The sequence below is a fragment of the Cnephaeus nilssonii genome (assembly GCF_951640355.1).
Source record: "Cnephaeus nilssonii genome assembly, chromosome: 4".
NCBI lineage: Eukaryota > Metazoa > Chordata > Mammalia > Chiroptera > Vespertilionidae > Cnephaeus > Cnephaeus nilssonii.
In genome coordinates, this window is record NC_137075.1 from 75246930 (window position 1) to 75272144 (window position 25215).

Sequence of the window (25215 nt, forward strand, 5' to 3'; positions counted from 1 at the left end):
TAAGAATCAGACATTCATGATGTTAGTTAACTGAAGTTCAGAGGAGGGATGCGAACTGATCTTGGAGGGAAAGTTAGACTACACAGAGGGGAGAAATGGAGAATTTTTAGCAGGGGTAAACAGCTGGGCAAAGGTGGAAGAATCTGAAATAATGATAGAGGATGCACTCCTTTACACACTTCGTCTGAACTTCAGCAAATTGTGACTTGCTGGATTCAATATCTGAGGCTCTTGGATGTCCTGTTTTTTAAAAATAGATATGGTACTTTTCCACAGACAAGTGGCATTTCCAGACCCCTATCCTACTGAAATTCCCTGCGACCCCATCTCAAGCGGAGATGACCATACTGCAAATGCTACTGGACGGGGGAAATTTATAGTCCCTCTGGAGGGGAAAAAAAAAGATACATTTTATTATAATTCTTCCAACAGGCAGATCCTGTCAGTAGCTCATTTAACCGTTAGGGAAACAGAGGCATAAAGAGGTGAAGCAACTTGCCCGCCCACCTAGCATTGGCAGGAAACAGGATTCGAATTTCGGCAGTCTGGTTTCAGAGTCAGAGCTCTCCGGAGCGCAGACTAAATAACAATAAAAAACTCACACCCTAACCAGAGCGCGCACGTGCGCGCGCGCACAGAAACCCAGAGCTCGTCAAAGAATTGATGCAACCGCTCGCTAGACAGCGATGTCCTGCTGCCTAATTCTAAATACCTTCCACGAGAACACCCAAACGGCCGCAAAACTCGGAGCTGAGCAGTTTTAGAACATGGCCCCGTGCTTTGTAGTGCTCGCCTTTACGGAGTGGAGTGAAAAACCAGCCCCCGGAGGATGTCACTGAATGCACTCGGTACCTCGCCCGGCAAGGTGGAGGAGACCGGACGCGCGGCCCGGGGGCTGAGAACGGGGCGTGCGGGGAAAGGGTTAAGCTGGTGTACACGCAGCCACTCGGTGGAGTTGCAGAAAGTTCTCTGGGGAGCCCCACCGCGGCGTCCCTCCGCAGACCCCGCTGCGAGGCCGGCTGCCACAGGAGGCCGGGCTCGGGGCGCTCGCCCCCGGCTTTGTAGGTGGGGAAGGACCAATCAGGAGCGAGCAAAAACTGGGTGCAGTCAACTCGGAAAGGGGGCGAGGAGACCCGCGGGAAGAGCGGGGGAGGAGAGAGGGCGGAGCGGGGGGGCGGAGCGGGGAGGAGGCCGGCGCTGAGCGCGCGGCGCCCCTGACAGACGTGGGGGAAGCCGGGGGGGAGCGGGCCTCGGAGCCAAGGGGCCGGCGCGGGGAGGCGGGCGCCAGGCGGGGGTTCGCCCGGCCGCCGCGCGTGACGTAGCGCCGGGCAGGGCGTTATCAGCTGCGGGGCCGCGGCGGGCGACGCGCGGCGCAGCGGACGGCGCCGCCGGGGCCGGGACGGCTGCAGCCCGCGGGCCACGAGCGCTCCCGGCCGCCGCCCCCGCTGCCGCGTCCCGCCGCCCGGGCGGCATGAGCCCGCGGCCGCAGTTCTGAGCGCCCCGCTCCTCCGCCCGGACGTGCCGGCCGAGGTGACGGGTGCTCGCTGCAGGGCTGGGGGCCATGAAGCCGAGTCCGGCCGGAGTGGCGAGGGAGCTGGAGCCGCAGGCGCCGGCCCGGGGCGAGCAGCGCGCGGCGGAGCCCGAGGGGCGCTGGCGGGAGAAGGGCGAGGCGGACACGGAGCGGCAGCGCACCCGCGAGCGGCAGGAGGCCACGCTGGCCGGGCTGGCGGAGCTGGAGTACCTGCGCCAGCGCCAGGAGCTGCTGGTCCGGGGCGCCCTGCGCGGCACTGGGGGTGCGGGCGCCGCGCCCCGAGCCGGGGAGCTGCCGGGGGAGGCGGCGCAGCGCAGCCGCCTGGAGGAGAAGTTCTTGGAGGAGAACATTTTGCTGCTGCGGAAGCAATTGGTAGGTCGTGCCCGGAGGTGGGGGCACGGCTGTCGGGCACCCGGGCGGGACCCAGGCAGGTGACCTGGGGTGGCGCGGGAGTGCCTCGGGCTGGGGAAATTCTCGAGGTTCCCGGGACCCCCGCCCTCCTTGACCCCCGTTCCTGCCTGCGCCCTGCTTTGTGCCAGGTGAGGGGCTGGCGACCCCGCGCGATCTGCGGGGCAGGGATGGCCTCTCTCCCTTCGGGGTTCTTGGAGTGGCCTGGATGTAACCTCTCCTCTCTCCAGTTAGACGAGTGAATGCACGCTCTCTCCCCGAAGGTTTGCAAAGCCCTCATTTAAAATGCCATCTCAACTGGAGGCCGCCGTAGCTTCAGGTCCTCCCACCGAGAGGGGACAAAAGCCGAGGAGGGGGCCTGTGGCGAGGTTAACTGTCCGATGCCGCTTTTTACGATCGCACGGAAGCGCACGTAGGAGCCCTGCCCCGCCCCGGGCTCTCCGCAGCATGCCAGCTTTTGCTGGGGCTGCTGCTTAATTTCACATAGAAGCCCTTTGTACCAGGCAGCTGAAACAGACGCCACGGGTGGAAATTTGGCTGGGAAAAGTGCCCCTCCTCTCATATTTTATACGTACTGCTGGCTGTGACTGGTGGTGGAGGTGGGAGAGGAGAGAACCTGCGCTCAGGGAGCATTTCTGTTGCTGGAGTCCTGCCAGTCCGTCATTCCCTGTCATCTTCATTAACGGGGAAGAAAAAGAACTTTGGCGCTTCATGTATCGGTGAACAGCTTTTGACCCCGCCTCGGAATGATGGCGGCAGCTTTGTTTCAGAGACCTCAAAAATGTAGTTTTGAAAGCAGCAGCAGGAAAAAACCCCCCCACAAAATCCTTATCTGACCATGTGATACGATCTGAAACTAGACACATGCCAGATAATGTCCCGTCTGCAGAAAGGAACGCGGCGATGCTGTGTGGTTGTCTTGTATTATCTCTTTTCAGATAATTTCTATCTTTTTTGAGCCTCAAAGTGCTCTTACTCGTTAGGTTCATTTTTTTTTTCCCCCTGAAGAAACTCATCCTAGCAGACAAGCATATGGTTTATACCAACGCTTTTTAAGTCAAAGGACACACAGAGGAGTAGTAGCAATTCGTGAATCTATTTTGTAAGGACGTATGCACATCATGGTTCGTGTAACACCTCTATTTTGGCATTTCACTGTGTTTCGCTGGGATTAGACCAGATATTCGGATGTAACATTGATTTGAGCCAGTGCTTGCCAGCGATGCCTGGTCGTTGACATTTCATGCATTGTCTTGTACAATAGCACCTTTTTGTCTTTATGAGGCTCGGGATTGTGAGTGGCACATTCCCGTCGTCCCTGGAGGGGAGCAAGGCAGCAGCGTGTCAGGAGAATTCCAGTCCAGTCAGTGTTTGTGGCACTATTTTCATTTGTAGACTTGGCATTTGTGATTTGAACCAGATGCCTTTTGAGTGTGTGTTTTTCTCCCCCCTTTTCCAGCAGCAGGAAGCACTAGGTGGCGGTGTGAGTTAGCGCTACAGATCTGTCACCTTTGGAAACCCGAGTTGAGTTCAAATCTGGATGGACCTTCCCTCGAGGGTTTTGAATTCTGCCAGCTCACATTTTACTTGGCACTGGCTATTAGTATTAGTTTCTCACTTTCAAAGGCCCTAAGACTGATTAAACTCCACAAAGCAACTAATAGAAAACAAAGCTCTGCAGGACATTTGGCCAGAAAGTCTCACCTAAGTAAGATAGGAAATCTGTTATACTCCGACTTCAAATTAAGGCGTTGACTGTGAAGTCCTGTAAAACATGGACGCCGTGCTGATTTTATAAAATCTCAGTGCATTTTTTCATTCTTCCCTGACTTTGTATATATTAGTTGAAACTAAGAGCAAGTATTGTTTTTATGAAGAAACTTGATATCACCATCAAGTGTGAGAAAGTGGAATTAAACATAGGACTTGAAGTTTTTCTTTATTTCAGGTCATCCAGTAAACTGTAGTTTTGGAAGATTTAGTGAACTCTCTAAATGGTCATTCGAAGACTTAGAGCAGCCTTCCTGGTTCTTTGTCACCAGACTGTGTTCATTTTTCCTTTCTCCATTTCTCCCTAATCAGAATTGTTTGAGGAGAAGAGATGCTGGTTTGTTGAATCAGTTGCAAGAACTTGACAAGCAGATAAGTGACCTGAGACTCGATGTAGAAAAGACATCTGAAGAGCACCTGGAGACAGACAGCCGGCCCAGCTCAGGTGAGTGTGTGAGCACAACCACAGCATCTACACGCAGGAGTTCTACCTGGGCCCTGTCTTAACATTCCCAGCCCTGCAAATGGCAATGGAGTGTGTTCCCAGTGCAGAGAGAATACAAAGGCCGTCTGCCTGCCATTCAGTTGTAGGAGAGGGAACTAAAGCCAGACTACAACATTTTTAATAATGAGATTGATCTGACTGGAGTCCCCTGAGTTTAAAAATAAAAGGTTCTATTCAAATTTCTGGAAGAGCGGTCCTCCTTTGAAATTTGAGAAAGTCAGAACTGGGCTAGAAAATTAGTCACACTTCAACTTCCTGAGACCACTTTGAAAGTTTTTTTTTTCTTTTAAACCATTTGGCTCCTTAAATAGATTTGTTTTTCTCTTCAAGTTATTCTTTCTGAAACGCTCATGATAATGTTGGGGCTGTGATAGATCTAAGTCTCTTTCCTTGCACATCTTTAAAGGTTGGGTCAAGGGGGATCAATTTGACTGTGAGAGTAACTTTGAAATGTATCCACAGTTATGCGCTCTTTGCTTTTTCCAAGGATTGATTGAGATAAAATCATAAAATCAGGACACTAAGTCCAGTGAGCCAAAATTGTCCCCCCCGCCCAAGTCTCCCATTCTTACCTTTTCTCAAAGATTATCCTTTTTTCCTTTTAAGCACAAATGTGTATTATTGCATGACATGATCCTAATTCCAAATGGTGTCTTTCTTTGTAGGGTTTTATGAGCTGAGTGATGGGGCTTCAGGATCCCTTTCCAATTCCTCTAACTCGGTCTTCAGTGAGTGTTTATCCAGTTGTCATTCCAGCACCTGCTTTTGCAGCCCCTTGGAGGCAACCTTGACTATCTCGGATAGTTGCCCCAAATCTGCAGGTAAGCCTTTTTAGAATTAATATACTTTTTTTTTTAATTGGAAGGAGTCCAAGATTCCTTAAAGGTTACGTAGCTTCAACCCCTTTTACGGATGAAAAACAAAGGCGCCGAGAATTCCATCAGCTTGCTGCACTTAGGGCCCACAGTTGCATCTAGAACCAAGATGCCCACTATTCTGGTCTTCTTTGGGTGCCACGTGGCTTTATATTCAGCTCATCTCTGGAAATCCTGTCCCGATACAAGTTTTGAGCTCTGTTTCCGAGCCTTTGCTTAACAGGCTTTGGTAGGCTTTAACTTGTTTGTATTTTCCTTTGAAAACCACTTTGGATCAGTTTTCTTCTTTCTTGAACAATTTAAAGCTAAAGCTTACATTAAGGTAAATATATCTGTCAGCCTGGCCAAGGGCTGCTTGGCACTTCAGGGAGCAGTGGCGCCTCCATGTTCTCCAGAACGCTTTGTCTGATGGCAGCTCTCCTTTTAGCGGGCCAGCAGGTGCGATCCCCTTAGGCCATGTGCCATTGTTCCTCATTTTGGGCTGTCCTTGCAGTTACCTCCACAGAGACTCATGCTATTGTTGGTACTGGAAGAGTTTCTGCATTCCTGCTATGCATCACTATCCCTGTACTGGAGAGTCTGTGTACTTTCATCTCCTTTGGCTCCTCCCGCAGTTGTGCAGGATGCAGGCGTTGTTAGCTCCCCTTTATGTATCAGCAAATGAGGCCTAGTGAGGTTAGATTAGGTAAGTTGTTTAAGGCTAAATAGCTGGTGAGTGGCAAAGGCAGGATTCATGCTCTGGACTAACTGCCAGGTGCATGATTTTCCATCACATCACACCAAGGGAATTCAGAAGTTGTTGGTGTTCAACGTTTTCATTGAAAAGGGGGGAAATTTGGATTTAGATGCAATTTGTCAGAGGTTCCTCATCTGCTGAATGGCAGAGCTGTTGCTGAAACTCGGGACTCCTTCCTTAGTTCTGCTTTGTTTTGATTCCTCAAAAGAGCAGAGGAAATATGGAGAGTAGAGGAGCTGTAGGTAGGTGCTGGCACAAGTCACTGCACTCTTGGTTTGTTTGTGTTCTCCACCTGGGTCTAAGGCCGGATGCTTCAGTCCAGGCAATGCAAACGTAACACCAACAACTGGCTGGTGTCTTTGTATTTGTACAGGGTGCGTTGTCAGCAGCAGTCATTTGGGGAAGCAACAGATCAGTGTTATCTAGAATGTCTGGACCTCAAGTTCATTGGTAATGGCTCCCCTTCACTCTACAGATCTGGTTTCAGAGGGAAACTTTAAAACCCATTAAAGGCACTTTGGTATAGGTTTTCCTCAAAGACAGACCCCTCTCCCAAATGCTGCATCTTCACATAATTGAGACAGTTGGGCTGGGTCTTGGGGGCTGGGATGTCTGTCTTGTTCCTTAACTCTAAGTAGGGAAAAGGGGGAAATGGTAAAGTGTAGGTTAATGTGGCTTTAAGCAAGGCAGATAGGCCTTAGGGTAGAGGAGGAGGGATGGGTAAGGATATTAGCAAGAGATGGTTCTCCTTACAATAAGCTACTTATTGGGAGTGGAAGTGGAGGGGGAGTAGACATGGCACTTTTATAATGATCAATTTCTTTAAAAATTAACCATATTACTTCTGAGTCTAGACTATATTTCCCCCGAAACTGCTAATTATCATTAAGGTTCATGGAGCTTTCCCTTAAAATTAACATAGAATCTGGCACATAGTAGGTTTTTAACATTGAATGAATAAATATAATGGAGGACAAATTACATAATGATAAAAACTTTGATTTTTTTCTCTAACTGAAGGTCATTTAAAGGGACTTGAAAGTTATAATATTCACCAAGATAGGAGATCAAAATCGCTTAATTAAGCAAGAAAGCTTGATTTCATTGTATTTTGGCATCTATATTTTTATGATGTGAACATTCATTAATTCCACTACTTAATCTATTAAAGTGTAATCAAGAGTTCCTTCTTGCCCTAACCAGTTTGGCTCAGTGAATAGAGCTTTGGCCTGTGGACTGAAGGGTCCCAGGTTCGATTCCCGCCAAGGGCATGTAACTTTGTTGCGGGCACATTGATGTTTCTAACTCTCTATCCCTCTCCCTTCCTCTCTGTAAAAACATCAATAAAATATATTTAAAAAAAAGAATTCCTTCTTATTTAAAAAATACTGTTTTTTATGTTAGTGTCACTATTAAAAATATATTATTTAAATTTGATTAGTCTGTATTGAAATTTGATTAATTTCCCCGACCTTTCAATTGACAGTAATATTTGAACATATGTCATTAAGAATTAGGTCTAAAAAATACAAAATGAGAAGAAAGTCCATAGAAAGTATAGTTTATCTGAAGTATTTTAAAGAGAAACCAGGAATAGAACACAGAGGGGAAAGTAGTCTAGAGAAAAAATGACTCAAAAAATTTATTTTTCCAGTTATAATACAGTATACATATTTACTGAAAATTTAGAGAATAGAAAACAAAGAAGAAAGTTAATACCACTTGTTTTCTTACCACACTAAGATGCTACAATTAGCAGCTGGGTGTGCTTCATTTCAGACTTTTTTTGCATCTATTCAATCTTAATAAAATTATAATCATAGGTATTATATCTTTTTAAAAAAATATTTTACTGATTTTTTACAGAGAGGAAGGGAGAGGGATAGAGAGTTAGAAATATCGATGAGAGAGAAACATCTACCAGCTGCCTCCTGCACACCCCCTACTGTGGATATGCCCGCAACCAAGGTACATGCCCTTGACCAGAATTGAACCTGGGACCTCTCAGTCCACAGGCCAACGCTCTTTCCACTGAGCCAAACCAGTCAGGGCTGGTATTATATCTTGATTTTCACTAAACTTTAAAGTGTTTCCCCATATTATTTGATAATTTGAAAGTATTTTTGGCTTTGGCCAGATAGCTCATTTGGTTAGAGCATTGTCCCGATTTGCCAAAGGTTGCGGATCTCCAGTGAGGGCACATACAAGAATCAACCAATGAATGCATAAATAAGTGGAACAACAAATCGATTCTCTCTCTGTCTCTTTCACCCTCTCTCTTCCTTTAATATAGATATAGATATAGATAGATAAAGCATTTTTAATGGCTGAATATTTTTCCTTCAGAAGCTACATCATATAAAAATTTTCTTTGTGAAATATTTTCCCCCTCCTCCAGTAGTCTGCACTGTATGTAAAGCTCATGGAGTATTTGTTGATTCTTGGCATTCTCTCTCTACCCATGAATTTGTCTTCCTAGGAGTTGGCCAGAGTCAAGCTGGTGCTGACCAGTTCATGTCTTCAGAGTGTACCTTTAAATGTTTTTCAGATCTCATAGGATGGTTGGACTATACAGAAGGCCACTGTGAAGACCAGGCCTCAGAGGCAGTTTGCTGTTTCCCCTCCACATCACAATTTAATCCCCTTGGTGTCATTGCAGATGTGAATCCCAAGTACCAGTGTGATCTGGTGTCTAAAAACGGGAATGATGTCTATCGCTATCCCAGCCCACTTCATGCTGTGGCGGTGCAGAGCCCCATGTTTCTCCTCTGCCTGACAGGCAGCCCTCTGAGGGAAGAGGAGAGGCTGGGGAACCACACCAATGACATTTGTGTCGGGTCTGAGCTGGACGCCATCAAGACGGAGGCGTCCTTGCCGTCCCCAAGCAGCGTGTGGTCTGCTCCCCATCCCTCATCCAGCAAGAAAATGGATGGCTACATTCTGAGCCTGGTCCAGAAAAAAACACACCCGGTAAGGACCAACAAGCCAAGAACCAGTGTGAACGCCGACCCCACGAAGGGACTTCTGAGGAATGGGAGCGTTTGTGTCCGAGTGACTGGGGGTGTCTCCCAGGCCAATCCCGGGAACCTTAAGAATTCTAAACAGGCGCCTCTGCCCTCGGTGGGAGTTCCCTCTTTGGACAGCGGGACATTCTCCCCACTGAAGCAGTGGTCAAAAGAACCGAAGGCAGAACAACTGGAAAGCAAGAGGTTGCCCTTGCCAGAGGGCTGCTCGCCTGGTGCCGCCCCTGAACTTCAAAGTAAGCATCCACCCAAAAATGCCAAGCTGGCCTCCCAGGAGCATGGGCGGTGCCCCACCACTGTGACAGGGGAGCCCCCCAAGGAGAGCAGCCCGATCCCAGCCGCCTCTCCAAAAGAGAGCCCTGGGAGAGGCCTCGCCCCGCTGCAGGAGAACAAAGTTGTCCAGCCCCTGAAAAAGACAGCACCGAGGAACGTCCCTGCGGCCGCGCCCCCGCCTGCCCCGCCGGCACCCCCGTCCTCAGCTTGCCCCGTGGAAGAGCGGCCTGCCCTGGATTTCAAAAGCGAGGGCTCTTCCTCTCAAAGCCTGGAAGACGGGCCTCTGGTGAAGGCGCACTTCGTCCCTGCGCCGCAGCCGGGCGCCCGGCCGCCCCGGGGCACCCGGACCGCCGCTGCGCCCAGGGGCTCCGCCCTGAAGCACAGGGCCCAGGCCCTCCATGGCCCCGACGGCGCCTTGCCCACCGTGAGGGAGAAAACCCGGGCCGCCGGCAAGAAGTGTCGGTTCCCCGACGACATGGATACAAATAAGAAACTCAGGAAGGTCTCTGCCAAAGGGAGGAGGAGTGGGGGCGGCCACGCCGAGGCGGGTCTCCCCAGCCGGCCGCTCGGGGCTGCCCACCGGCCCGGGGCCAGGGCGCACGGCCACGGGCGCGAGGCGGTGGTGGCCAAGCCCAGGCACAAGCGAACCGACTCGCGGCGGTGGAGGTCGGCCGCCGAGGTCTCCTACGAGGAGGCTCTGCGGCGCGCGCGGCGGGGCCGGCGGGAGGGCGCGGGGCTGTGCGCGGCCGCCGTGGCGCTGCCCTTCGCCAGCCCCTACGCCTACGTGGCCAGCGACTCCGAGTACTCGGCCGAGTGCGAGTCCCTCTTCCACTCCACCGTGGTGGACACCAGCGAGGACGAGCGGAGCAACTACACCACCAACTGCTTCGGGGACAGCGAGTCCAGCGTGAGCGAGGGCGAGTTCGCGGGCGACAGCACCAGCACCAGCGACTCGGAGGAGAGCGGGGGCCTCATCTGGTCCCAGTTCGTCCAGACGCTCCCCATCCAGGCGGTCGCAGCCCCCGACCTGCACAGCAACCCCGCCAAAGCCTTTGTCAAAATCAAGGCTTCCCATAACCTCAAGAAGAAAATCCTCCGCTTCCGGTCCGGCTCTTTGAAGCTGATGACCACCGTTTGAGGACATCGGTCGGGGTGGGGGGGGATGGGGGCGGGGGGAAGGAAAGGTGGCGTCTTAGTTTTCGTGTGTGAATAATGTCGTGGAATGCTTTCCCTTGGCGAAGATTAAACCGAAGTAAATGAATGTCTCTTCTTCGTTATGTATGGACACTAGTGCCTTTCATGGAAGGTGAAGAAGGTTTTTGCTGGTTAGAAGTAAATATTGAGGTTTTTAAATGGTGGTGAATAATGCATACATTTTTTTTTTTTTTGTGGTGTCAGCTGGTTTTTGTTTTAAGTTTCCTGAGCATCTGTGATGGTTTCATTGGGATGAGACCTTTTGACCTGAAGGTCAGGTAGATGGAATTATAGGACAGACATTTGCTTCTTGGTTCTTTAGGGCGGTGTCTCCAGGAGGGCTTTCCTGCTGAGGGGCATCACATAACGGTGTGAAGGAGGTATGAGGGAGCGTGTTCGTCTTCTCTAATTTTTTATACAGTCTGCATTTCTCAGACAGTCATACACTCCCATTCTGTCGTCTCAGAACTGTGTGGTTGGTTTACTAGACTCAGAACTTGAAGACCAGACCCTAAATCCAGAGAGCTAGTGACTTGGATAAGAGAGGCTGGTAATACCCTCGAAGGGATTCACTAAACTTGTGCCTAGGCCCTGGTTAGGGTAACCGTTTTTAGGGCTGTTTATCCAACATTTTGATGCCTTTTTCCTCCCTAATTTGCAGCAAATCCAGCCATTCCTCCCTTGGAGGACTTGCCTTTGGGATAAAGTTTTGGTCCGTGGGTACAGAGGAATTCACTCCTAATGAAATAACCTTGGGCATGACTCCAAGGCCACAATTGCTCACTGAGCACTGTGCCACCTAAGCCTTGGCCCACACATGTTAGTGCAATCCAGTCCAGATGGGACCACTGACCCTGTCTGGAAGGAAGGGCTTTTAAAAAAAAAAAAAAAAGGAAAAAAAAAGAATTGTTTTTGGTAAACAGTATTGTGTAAAATTGCTTTTTTATACCGATACAAGCATGTTTTGTGCATGAGTAGTATTTGTTTTGATATTCCTGTTGATGTTAAATTACTGTGTGATATAAACAGTATGTGTTTTTATATATCATTGTGTAAATTTAATATAACATTATATGCTGTAATAAATGATTTGTTTTACTGCTGTTAAGTTTGTTATTTGGGCATAAAACCAGATGTTTACACCTATAACTCTTGTACTGATTATTGTGGGATTTATATTGGGCCTAGTCTAGCATTAGAATATTATTTGCAATAATTAAGGCAGGTTTTAGTACTTTTCTTCAAATGGATGGTAATAAGGAGAGAAAGGAAACCACTTCTTTAAAACAGTTAAGGTACTTCTTTAAAATTTAAGGTAAATTTGATAGATGTGGTTTAAGGAAAATATTTCTTAGAATTCCCTCCAACTTTTTACTATAAAATATTTATGACATGGAAATGTTGAGAGGATAGTACAATAAACACTTGCATAGAAACCACCTAGATTCAATAATTGCTAACATTATGCTGTTCTTGCTTTAACTCTATGTATTTATTAGGTTAAACCATATTGCTGGTTTTGAAGGTCAAAGACAGATTTTGGCCATCTTTCCTCACCACACAGTTATACTATTTTAAAGTAAATTTCAGGCATCATGATATTTCATTTCTAAAAACTTAAGCATTTATTTCCTAAGAATGGAAGATTCTCTTATATAACTACAATATGATCACACAAACCCAAGGAAAATTGTCAGGAATTCTTAATATCAAATATTGTTTTTGTTTCAAGAATTTTTAAAAAATCTTCACCCAAAGATATGTGTTTTTTTTATTGATTTTGAGAGAGAGAGAGAGAGAGAGAGAGACATCGATCAGTTGCCTCCCGTACGCCCCCAGACTGGGGATTGCTTACCCAGACCAGAGATCGAACCTGCTAGGTGTGTGCCTGGACCAGGAGTCAAACCTGCAATCTTTGGTGTACAGGAGGACGAACAAACCAACTGAGTCACCTGGCTGGGCTTGAGAATTTTTAATAGCCCCTTCTCCCTTTTCCCCAATGAGGATTTCAGTCAATTTTACTGCATTTGGTTGTAGATCTCTAGTCTTTTATTCTAGAACTAGAGGCCAGGTGCATGAGATTCGTGCACTGGTGGGGGGCGTGGCCTGCGGGGACCAGCTTCTGCGGGAGCAGCCACTCATCCCGGTCAGCCAAGCAGCTGTGGACCTGCCCTCTGAGCGGCTGCTCCTGCTGTGCTAGTGCCGCTCATCCAGTCAGCCAAACCACACTCCCCGTGTGGGAGCCACTGACCACCAGGGGGCAGCTCCTGCGTTGAGCGTCTGCCCCTGGTGGTCAGTGCGCATCATAACAACTGGTCGACCGGTCATTCTGGTTGTTCTGCCATTAGGTCGCTGGGCTTTTATTATATAAGGTAGTCTTCTCTTTAAAAGATGACATTGGGTTTTAAAGTCAGGACACTTATCTTATAGATGGTCCCACATTCTGGATTTGGTTGTTTCCTTATGTTGTCTTAACATCTAGTCCTTCTGTATTGTGTAAATTGTGTAAAGCTTGATTGGATTCAGTTTAACTATTCTTAGCAAGAAGATTTTACTAGTGATCTCGTGCACTTATGTTGCTTTACATCAAATAACATAATATCAGGTTGACCTATTATTACTGTATTTAAGAGTGGTCCCTGCCCTGACAAGTGTGGTTCATTTGGTTGGAGCGTCATCCTGTGTACCAAAAGGTTGAGGTTCAATTCCAGTTGGGGCACATACCCAGGTTATGGGTTCAATCCCCCCGGTCAAGGCCCTTATAGGATGTTTCTCTCCCCACCCTCCAAAATCAATTTTTGAAAGGGGGGAAAAAGACCTTTAAAGGAATAAGGGTGATCCCTTGGCTAAATTGGTAAGTAGAGATTTCTTCACTATAAAGTTTGGTTTTCTTCCTCTTTGCAAATGTTTAGTATTTGTGGGTGATTATTTGGTGCTGTGTGGATACCCTATTTTTCATTAAGGGCTTTAGCTTATATTGCTGATCTTGCCTGAATCAGTTATTGCCTTGGGAATGCAAAATGGTAGTTTTCTAAGAATCTTTTCTACTTTAATTAACTGACATTCTACAAAAAAAGAGATTTTCTTGTTATATTGCTGTTTTCTTTTGAATATCACTATGGACTCATGGATTTTTGTTCACTTGATATCTTACAATTACCTATAGTTATTGTTCTTTTTGATGCTCAACATGTCTGAAATTTGGCAGTAGGAGGACACATTTTGTTAAAAAGTAATCTGTAGATCAGCTCAATCTCATATTTCATATATTTATTATGATATGTACTCAAGATGGAATTTTCAAATGAAAATTTAAATACAACACAAATCTCTTAACTACCCATTTTTTAATTCTGCCCTGGAAAATTTCTTTTCCTATACTGTATAGAACCTCTTATCTCCAAGAAGGCTTTTACCTGTAGAACACAGCAAATTAGTTCCTTATTACTTATAAAGGTAAGACTTTTTCCCCCCACAACAAGACATCCTTTTTTCAATTAGGCATCTTTTTACCAAGACATCTCAGACAACTCAGTTCTTCAAAATGTTGTAGAGTTGTGTTTTTTTAGTATTTATATGTTTTATATGCAATCAGTCATCCTGCTTTAACTAGCATATCTTTGATTACCTGATTAAATCTAAGCCAAGTGCAAGTGAGGCATGATCTCACCATCTTTTCTAGTTCTGTGATCCAATCTCTTTGGGGGCAGGCTATAAAGTTTATTGTGTAAGGCAACTGTGACCTGCAGTCAGTTCTTGAATCATTTCCAAGTTGTTTTCAGAGAGCATTATTCTCAGAAGGGGAAGCTTTCTTAAAACCAGCTTCTGAATAATTACATTTTAGGTGAATGCCAAATGAAGAGAAGCGTGAAAACAGGATTTTTTTCAAAGAACGCAGGGTTTGTCCTTTTCTGTCTATTGCTTGACTTCCCTGTAGTTGTACTGCACTTGGAAATTTGGGTTTTGTCCATTATTTTCAATGACAAATAGCTTCTATTATTCTGACAAACAGAAGAGCTCTTTAAAGTATTTCCCTTTATTTAAATAAACTACAAATGCTCATTGTCAAAAAGAAAAAATATATCTGGGCAATGCACAGGTGTTTAAACTCCTTTTGCTTCATCCTCCTTAAATTCTACTCTTCAATAAGTTTGGTGTATGAATTTCCATACTCTGTTATATGCACATACAAATCTATGGCCTTTGCATTTTCCCCTTCGAAATGAAGACTCAATCTACATATATTCTGCAACTTGCTTTCTTCATTCCATGGACCTGTATAGTGAGTATAATTCCCAATTCTTTTAAAAAAAATATATTTTATTGATTTTTTTACAGAGAGGAAGGGAGAGGGATAGAGAGTTAGAAACATCGATCAGCTGCCTCCTTCACACCTCCTACTGGGGATGTGCCCGCAACCAAGGTACATGCCCTTGACTGGAATCGAACCTGGGACCCTTCAGTCCGCAGGCTGGTGCTCTATCCACTGAGCCAAACCAGTTAGGGCCCAATTTCTTTTAATGGGGTTCCAAATCTTTCCTCCTTGAGAAAAAAGGTACCGAATTTTATGGGCTACTTACTTGCCTTGCTTACAAAAATTCCAATATTTAACAACAAAAGTGTTACCCAAGTGCTATACATTTGCACACGTATTACCTTTCCAGTTTTCTTACGTTTTGTTACTTTCTTTGTATTAAGAGTCCACTTTAAGTGGATATTATTTTTCAGAATCCTGTGAGGCTTGCCTAAGGATTTTGCCAAACCGAGAAGCTAGGTATTTGTTTCTGCCAGGTGCCTCAAGGGGACCTCCAGGTTGGACCACCTTTCAAGTTAATTTATCTACTTTGGGTTTACCTGACCACAGAGGTAGTAGACATTCAAATCCTAAACCACAGGAGGATAGGCTGTGGTTACATGTTTTCAGAGGAGATCATTTCCAAGGCAGAAGAGCATTCCTAGTTTCATCCTGGGGCAGCAAGTGGATTTTTTCCCTGGACTAACCTTCCACTGAGCGTGTAGCCCTTTGGTGCTCTCAGCAATGTGGGAGTCCCAGTCCAGATCCTACCCTGTGAAGGCCAAGTCCTTGTCCCTGAGTGCCTGTTGACGTCAAAGCGCCTAGCTTAAGGAAGGAACCAGCAACCTCTCCTCCTACTCTCCAAGCGTGGGCCAAACTTGGATGCCTTTCTTTCCAGTGGAGTCAATGTACACTTAAGCGAATGTTTGCTAATAGTGTATCCACCATTCCTAACTATTTTACAGTGAGATGATTTATCTAGTTCACCATATGACTGGTAACAGATACCGTACAGATACCCATTGCCTTTGTCAGTAAACTGGATTCTCCTTCCCCCCTTGTATTTTTGGTACAATTTTATTGAGGTACAATAAAATGCACATATTTGAACTGTATGATTTGATCTGTTTTGACATGTATACACCTGTATAACCACCACAATCAATATAACAAACATTTTCATCATTATCGCAAGTTTTCTTGAGACTCTTTGTAATTCATCTCTCCCTCCACTCCATTTCCCCCGGCCATCATGGATCTGCTTTCTGTCACTATAGATTACTTTGTATTTTCTGTTATTCTGTTTAAATGGAATTAAACAGTGTGTGCTGTTTTTGCTTGAATTTTTTATTCTGCATATTGATGTTTAGGTTTGTCCATGTTGTTTAATGTCTCAATCGTTCATCTCTTTATTGCTGAGTAATATTCCTTTGTATAGATATATAACCATTTGTTTATCCTATTCACTTGTTGATGGCCATTTGGGTTATTTCCAGCTTGGGGCTATTACAAATAAAGCTGTGAAGAACCTTCACGCACAGGTCTTTGTTTCTCTTGGGTAAATACTGAGGAGTGGAATGCCTTGGTCTGATGGTAGGTGTATGTTTAACTTTCTTTAGAAATTGTAAAAATATATCCCAAACTGGTTGTGCCATTTTATATTCCTACCAGCAATAATGAGAGTCTCAGTTGCTCCATGTCCTTGCTACCATTTGGCATGCTCATACTTTTTAATTTTAGCCTATCTAATGGATGTGTAATAAAATCTCACTGTGGCTTTAATTTGAATTTCACTGGTGAGTAAAGATGTTGAACATCTTTGCATGTGCTTATTGGCCATCTGTGTATTGTTTTTGGTGAAGTGTGTGGTCAAATAGTTTGTACTTCAAAAAATTGGGTTTTTGGGCTTCTTATAAATGAATTATAAGAGATTCTTTCATAAATTCCATGGAAGAGTTCTTTGAGATTATATATATATATATATATATATATATATATATATATATATATTGAATATATATATAATACCTGGCTGTATTTTCTGTCCTTCATGTCCTTCTGTCCAAGAACTGAGCTGGGATTCTGCATAATGGTGATCACGTGTTCCACCTCACCCTCTGTGAGCTCTTCTGCCCTCCTGGTGCAGGCGATGTCTGTTTTTCTCAACAACCATGAGCATATCTTTGTCCCATACCCTTACCTACGGTGAAGGCAGAAGCTATGTCCACCATCCATGGATAGTGGTGTTGAGTACTGGCAAAATGTGCTGGAGCTCCTCAGGGGCCACTAGAGTCAGGGCAGCAGTGGTGGGGAGTAGGTCTCCCGTGGAAGAGCATCCAGTGAATTTAAAAAAAACAAATTCAGTTTCTGTATTTTTCATTTCTAAACTTTCCAATTTGATTTTTTTGGCAGTTTCTATTTCTCTGCTGAGAATTTCTATCTTTTCATTCATTTCCAATGTCTTTTTCCTTTACCTCAAGGATCATAATTATAATTATAATTTAAAAAGTCTTTGGTAGTTTCAACATTTAGGTCATCTTGAGGTTGGCATCTGTCTATTGTTTTCCTCTTGAGAATTGGTCCTATTTTCTTGTTTCTTTGGTTGTCAAGTGATTTCAGATGGCATCCTGAACGTTGTCAAAGTAATGTGTAGGTTCAGAGTCCTTTCATAATCCTCAGGAGAATGTTATTTTGGCTTTAGCAGGCAGTCATCCCAATTAGGCTCTGTGACTTCAAGTTGTTTTGTGTGGGTTTGTGCCTGTACCTTGCATGCTTGGCTCAGATGGTAGATTGAATCAAGAGTTCATACCCAAAATTAGGGGACCCCTGTCTCTATTTCTTTTTCCTCTCATTTGGGATTTCTCCTACTCTCTCCACTCCACAGGGTCAATATTTCCTGGTTCCTCCGTCTAGAAAGACATATTCATATTGAAATTTTAACTGCCTATAGCAAACACTGCTCCGAAACTGGGGCCTGCCCTCAGGGATAAAGCTGAATTAGGAGAGAGAGAGAGAGAGAGAGAGAGAGAGAGAGAGAGAGAGAGAGAGAGAGAGAGAGAGAGAGAGAGGAATCTCCCACCCCCACACACCTTAATCCACCAGCTTTTTTTGCTTTCACAATCTTTAGGTAGTTTATTTTCCCCATATTTTTGTCAGAGTTTTTAGTTGTAATCAGTAGGAGGGATAGGCTATAGTCGGCTCACACTGCTATGGCAGAACCCAAATCCACAGACTCATTTATTTTTAACATTTATTTTGAAGAGAATTCAAAGACGCAGCAGATTCCTGCAGGAGAGCCAGTCATGTGCTTCCCCGAAACTCCCCACCCTGCTCTGAAAAACACAGGCTTTCTGTGTTCTGGTTTCAAAATCTCATGCGACAGTAAGAGTCCTTACAAGCAAGGAAATCCTTTATCAATGTTGAAGAGGGTGTGTTTAAAATTGGCACAATTTTATTTTACTTCCTTCTAGGCGCAAACCTTTAATTTGGAGGGTAGAGGGGAGCTATATAATTATTTCTATACACTTCTTTCTTTTGGGGGCAAAGAAAAAAAATAACATTCTCTACACATACGTATATTGCTTGAACGGTGGCCTAAAAGTGCCTTTTGTTTCCTTGGGAGTCTTTTAGTTTAGTTTTCAGACTTGTCACTTTTAATTATTTACCTGATGATGATGTCTCTGATTATAATATAAATATAGTATATACTAGTAATTACACTTTTGAAAATGGGTATTTACTTCTTGGCCCACAATGGTTTTTTGGAGCTGCTACAACCTATCTGTTAAACATAAGGAGTAGCAGCATGGAGCCCAGAACTGACTCAGAGAATTATTCTAATTTGAGGACCGTTGCCCAGGTAAATAACAGCTGCTTTGGATTCATTACAGCTGAAGTGGCCAATGAATAATTTACCTTTATTCATCTGTTGAACTATAACAGATGAATATTTCAGGATTACCAAAATATTAAAAAAAAAGAAGTCAAATATCACTAGTTCAGCTAGTTGTTATATTTTAAAGGGAATGCTATAAACCGATAGGAGAATGTAGAGTGGCAGTCTCGAGATTTTCCTTGGGAGATTGTAATTAATGATGGGTAACATCAAAATGATGAGAATGTGAATTTGGTTTTGGTAAACAACTTTAATATCTATTTATCCAAATCTTATGCAAAATGTGTTCAGCCTTTGCACTGGCAAACAGGGAATCTTGCAAGACCAACTTTTTCCCATGAGAGTTTTCTTTTTGAATTTATTTTCCTTACTTAAGAGGAGGCTATTTCCAAATTTCTGGCTTTCTAGTGGGTTCTGGCATTTCATTCTGAACATCGTATGTAGCCAGCACCAGGAAATTGCACAGGTCTATTTTTAAACCGAAGGGGAGCTTTCTAAAAAAAAAAAAAAATTGAAAATAATCTTTTATTATTACAAACACAGTATATGTGTATTATAGAAAGTAAAAAAAATACAAATAAGCAAAAAATAAGATTTATAAAAACACTATTTTTATTACCCAGAGGTGATTCCTGCAGCCCTTCATTGTGTTTGGTTCCAGAACTCTTTCAGTTATGCATATAAGTATTTTTGTTCCTAGAATGAGCTCACACCTTACTTACTGTTTTGTCACTTGATTTTTAAAGTCAAAGATCTCTGCCTTTCCATGTATTTTCATCTTATCTAATACCCAATCCACATTCACAGTTCCCCAACTGTTTGGAGGAACTTAAAAAACATTTTTTTATATTAAATTCAAAATCAATCCTTGACAACTAAGGATGACATTCTAAATATTTGTCTGCATTGATGTGATTCAGAGAATTCATGGGAGGTCTTTGGCAGGCCTAATGGTCGGTATTGATAATCATGTGGTCATTCTGTCAAATAGATTAATTGATCTTATCACCTGTAGAGTTCCCAAAATCAAAGATGAGCTTGTACTCTGGGAATTCAGGGACTGAAATGACAGCCAAGAAGTTTGTAATAAGAATGAAAAAGTATAATGTGAGGAATGTAATAGTACTTATAGTTGTAGCCTTTTACTTCCTTTTGTATTAGTTTACATAATGTGTGAGTAAGGTTTATCCTGAGAGCAAGTTAGAACCTTCGGGAAGGACCACACTTAATTGCTAACCATTAAGTATGTATCCCATAAATACATTTTTTTTTTTGTTTTGTCCCCTAAATGACATCTCATGTCAGCAAAGACTTATACTTATTCTCAAAGAGCCAAAACTAGTCCAAAAAAGGAACATTCCTTCTCTGGAATCTCATCAGTTGATATTTGGAGAAAAGGATTAGGAGACTGAAAATATGGCCCATTGCCTAAGACCCACATATTTTATTCTTAAGAAACAAATCTCTGGAAGAGTAGCACTATAACATTTAGATAAATATGCCAAATTTTCTTTTTGTCCTCACGCCTAAGTTTTTATTTCATTTTATTATTTTTTTAAATACATTTTATTAATTTTAGAGAGGAAGGGAGAGGGAGAGAGAGATAGAAACATCAATGATGAGAGAGAATCACCGATCGGCTGCCTCTTGCATGTCCCCCACTGGGGATCAAGCCTGCAACCCAGGCATGTGCCCTTGGCCGGAATCGAACCTGGAACCTTTCAGTCCGCAGACCAACGCTCTATCCATTGAGCCAAACCAGCCAGGGCATGCCTAAGTTTTGAAAACTTCACATTAAATAAAATTTAACAAATAGAGAAAAAAGGCAAATTACCATTATTTTACATTTCTAATCAAACAATTACTAGCATTTTGATGTTATTCCTCCAAGTATTTTTCTACACATATGCCATAGTTGCTATCATATACTTATATATACAGATGTATGTATATACACATAGTAGTGTATACTTACATATAAATACATAATATGTAAGTACATATACATATAAATATTGCATGTAGTTATATATATTTATATCCTATATAATAAAAGCCTAATATGCTAAGTGTCCGGTTGACCAGTCAGCCGTTCAACCAATGAAAGCATAATATGCTAATGATATGCTAAGGCTGCTCAACCATTCGCTATGATGTGCACTGACCACCAGGGGGCAGATGCTCCAACTGGTAGGTTAGCTTGCCATTGGGGTCCAGCCAATTGTGACTGAGTGAGATGGGCCGAACATGCCCTGGAACTCTCCTGTAGTCCCTCTCCAGCCCCGATCGTGCACCGGTGGTGTCCCTCGGCCTGGCCTGCACCCTCTCGCAATCCGAGACCCATTGGGAGATGTCGGAGAACTGGTTTCAGCCCGATCCCACAGGACAGGCCGAGGGACCCCACTGGTGCATGAATTCGTGCACCGGGCCTCTAGTATACATGTAAGTATATAAGTATATAGTACATGCACTCTATGTACCTAAGCCTATGTAGTTGGCAATAGTCAAGTATTTTTCCCGATTACCATAGTCTTTCTAATCACCATTTTGTAATGGTTACATAATATTTTCTTGTGGTATTCAATCATTTATTTAGCCCTTCCTCTCATGATGGAAATTTATTTTGTTTCTATTCAGGACCCAGTGTCTCCTGGCTACCTACCAACTGTGCTGAGATGCTCTGTAGGGGTTTCTTCCGTCCCTTTCCCACCCGTTCTCAGGGCATGTCTCCAGGATTCACATTTTAGAATGTTCCCTCAAGGAGGCTGATCTCAGGGGTCAAGCTTCATTTTGGCTCTCTTGCTCTGCTCTACCCTGATGTACTTAACAATTTGAACCAGTCCTTCTTGTAAGTCTGCCTTGCCAGGAAGTTGAGCTTAAGTTCTCCATTCTTCTCAGCCTCTTCCCAACCCTGTCTGCATCTTCCCATCTAGCCTGGAGTTTATAAATCTCAGCGTGGGCCAGAGTGCTAGGCCCCAGCTCACCATTGGATGGAAGTCCCAGTGGCAGGGAAAGGTCACTGAATCTTCAGTTCCTGTCTATTATAAATGACTCTGGGATCGTCATTTTTTTTCCCCCATAAAATTTCCCCTCATACTTAGGATTATTTTCTTAGGATAGAATCCCAGAAATGGAATTACTGAAGTAAAGATGATGAATATTTTAAAAGCTGTTAATATTTATTGTCAACTGGATATAGCTAATATTTATTAACCATTTCTGAGACATTATCTCACTTAATTTTCACAACAGTCCTATTTATATCCCCATTATAGAGAAGGGATTGGAGGCATCAAGAGGTATGTGTAACACAATAATGCATTATTTTGAGCTGACATCATGGCAGCATCATAGTCTCCTATGATTTAATAGACAACAGTAGGCTTTGCTCATGTGTTACCTATTTTGTGGGGAGAATGGGGGTGTATAGTAACAGGAAAGGTTGGTTAAAAATTTCATTTCTTTTAAATAGCAGTTATGATTTTTTTCTTTGAGCATTATTTGCACAGAGATTTTCAGACTTATGAACACAAAAGCAGTTTTGAACTAAAAGATAACACGAGGGCTCATTGTTGACTTGCTCAGCACCTCCTAGATGCTTAACACTGTGCGAGGAGCTGTGTGGTTGCTGAGCTAGGATGTAGGCCCAATGGGAGGAGGGGAGGGGGATTCTGCCTGCTTGGTTCACTGCTGTGTTTCTAGAGTCAGAACAGTGCTTGGCGCACAGTGGTGCTCAGGAAATATTTGTAGAATAAATGAAAATATGGTCACTGTTTTTAAAAAATACATATTTTATTGATTTATTACAGAGAGGAAGGGAGAGGGGTAGAGAGTTGGAAACATCAATGGGAGAGAAACATCGATCAGCTGCCTCCTGCACACCCCCCACTGGGGATGTGCCTGCAACCAAGGTACATGCCCTTGACTGGAATCAAACCTGGGACCCTTCAGTCCGCAGGCTGACACTCTATCCACTGAGCCAAACCGGTCAGGGCTGGTCACTGTTTTTGCCGGTTAGGATTAGGTTCATCAGTGAGTGACAAAAACCCCCAAATAACAATGGCTTAAACTGGATGGAAGTTTACTTCTTACATAAGATACAGCTAGAGAAAAGCAGGCTGTTAGGGAAGATTTGTAGTATCATCAGGGCCCAGTTTACCTGTGTCTTATTGTTCTGTATTCCTCGGCATGTGGCATTTGCTTCAAGGTCCCAGCTGACTGCTTGAGCTCCAGCTGTCCATCAACATTTCCAAGAAAGAGGAGAAAAGGCGAGCAGGCTCCCTCTTTAAAGGCACTTCCTGTAAAGTCGCACAGAGCCCTTTGGCTTATGCCACCTTGGCAGCATCTCAGTCACATTGCCAATTTTAGTGGCAAGTAGGCTAGAAAATTGTTATGGATGGCTATGTGCCCCAGGTAAAATCGGGAGCTCTATTACTAAGGAAGGAGCAAAGAATGTGTTTGGGGGACAACTAGCAGGACCTCTCGGGAGTGAACTTAAATCTTCTTAGGAGTGAAGCTCTACACATCTTAAAATTTAAACGACCACATAAACCTTGTATATTATTGAAAACAAACAAGTCATATAGATGATACACAGCACAGAGAGACCAACTGAAAGAATATTGTTAAGCACGGTGTCAGAGTTGAGGGGTGGGCCTGGATACATGGAGGTGAGTCCCAGGGCAGCAGATGATTTATATTAGGTAGAGGTGGCAGAAGTACACAAAAAAAAAATTCATGATGGTTAGGAATAAAATCCTATATACTTTTGATCATCAAGTAAAGGTCATAGTAATAGTTTTAAAGTCAATATATATATATTTATATTTATATACATACATACACACACACACATGTATATGTATAAAAGGATACTTTTACTTCCTTTAAACAACTCTTTAAAGCCTTGTTACTTGGACCGCCCCCTTGAAGCCTCCTGCGGTTCTTCTGTGTTTAATCGGTGGTTCTCCAAGGCCTCAATTTTCTTTACAAGGCTCTTCTGTTCCTTTGCAGGGCACAGAGCGCTCCAGGAACCCTTGTGGCCTGGAGATTTCCTCCAGTCAGGGAACTGGAATGCCCTGTTCACAATGGCTGTCTCATAAATCCCCAGCGTAGAACAGGAGCAAAAAATTGAGGCTGAATTTCTTTCTCTTATTATTTAAAGAGTTACACATACAGTACACATTCGTCAAATAACTAGAAATTAAGAGGGGAGGGTGATAAGAAAAAGTAACCTGTAATTCCATTCTCCAGAAATGACCTCAGTAAATATTATTATTTTTGAAAGTATTGTACTCTTTTACTAGTGGCCCTCAAAATAATCAGATCTTTTCATTGAATAATTTTACTTCCAGAAATCTATTCTGAGGAAATCATGTAATATTTCTGTGGTAATTATACATAACATTTACTCTTTTTTTGTGTGTGATCTTAAAATTTTCTTGTAAATTATTCTATTACTGTTGACACACAATACTATATTAGTTTCAGGTGTACAACATCGTGATTAGATATTTATATGACATATAACAAAACACGAATAAGTGAACAAAGAAAACAGAAACAAACTCAGACACAGAGAACAAACTGATGGTGGCCAGATGGGAGGGGGGTTAGAGGAATGGGTGAAAAAGGTGAAGGGATTAAGAAGTATGAATTTCGAGTTATAAAAACAGTCACAGGGATGTAAAGTACAGCCTAGGGAACACAGTCAATAATATTGTAATAACTATGTATGGTGCCAGGTGGGTACTGGACTTATCGGAGTGATCACAGTTAATATTTTAATGTAAGCCCTTGCAGACTTTTTAATGCCTTTTAAAACTATATCCACATAAACATTTATTTAAAAACACTGTTAAATCAATGTCTTATAATCTGCATTTTCAATTTAATGATCTAGTGACAATTTTTTTTATTTTGCTCAGTAAATATAACCACACCATCATTTCAAATGGCCGCATAACATTTTATTAGGAGGCTATGGAAGGACCAATTTTCAGGGACATGAAATATGTCTGTCCGCAATGCTTCTTTTTATCAGGGATTTGGGGGAACTACTAACTCTCAGGAGCTAAGTGGGAGCAGAAGGCTTGAGAGGAGGTCATTAGAAAAGGTTAGTTACACAGTTGCCTGAGGCTGAGAGAATCTAATACCTGGACAACTGGCTGCTACCGGAGGAGACTGTCTGGGAGGAGGCTGTCTGGGGAGGTGGCCCTCAGTGGAGTCAGTATTGCTCATAGCCTGGGGCTCCCCAGGAAGCGGCCTAGAGCCCAGGTGAGGCCTCTTTGGAGGCAGATGGCTCTGGAGAAGTCACCTCAGGCCAGCTGGTGCTCTGTAAGCAGCCCTCATCTGCCACATTTTGGCCTTTTCCCCAGTTGGTGTTAGAAAGAGCTCTGTGAATTTGGGTGTAATTTTATTATTTCTTTAGCTGCTACCTCATTCCCCAGTTAGCTCACTCCCACCCCCCATTCCCCAGTTGCTCACATTCTGCTACCAATATCTGATGTACATTGAAAGCAATTACTTCATGAGTTAGGTATGTGCCGTGCTTAAGTCTTTCCACTCAGGAGCCTTTAGAAATAAAACTCTGATTAGGTAACAGCCAGGGCAGGATAACCGAGGGCATTTTTTAACAGTGACATAATGACTTTCCTCAGTTATTCCCTATTGTTTAAAGGGCATCATTATCTCTCTGTGAAACCACATCTG

General features: G+C 43.7%; 1 protein-coding gene across 2 annotated transcripts; it reads left to right on the forward strand.

The window, feature by feature from the left end:
* Positions 1–1301: 1301 nt before the first annotated feature.
* DACT1 (dishevelled binding antagonist of beta catenin 1) lies at positions 1302–13117 on the forward strand. Of its 2 annotated transcripts, none has more exons than XM_079767886.1 (4): positions 1302–1903; positions 4022–4154; positions 4880–5035; positions 8374–13117. In XM_079767886.1, the coding sequence occupies exons 1-4, from the start codon at positions 1562–1564 to the stop codon at positions 10257–10259; spliced, it is 2517 nt and encodes an 838-aa protein (XP_079624012.1). In that variant the 5' UTR covers positions 1302–1561; the 3' UTR covers positions 10260–13117. The 2 variants fall into 2 exon arrangements, with proteins under 2 accessions (XP_079624012.1, XP_079624013.1); XM_079767887.1 differs by having other exon boundaries at positions 1303–1903; positions 8485–13117.
* Positions 13118–25215: the final 12098 nt, after the last annotated feature.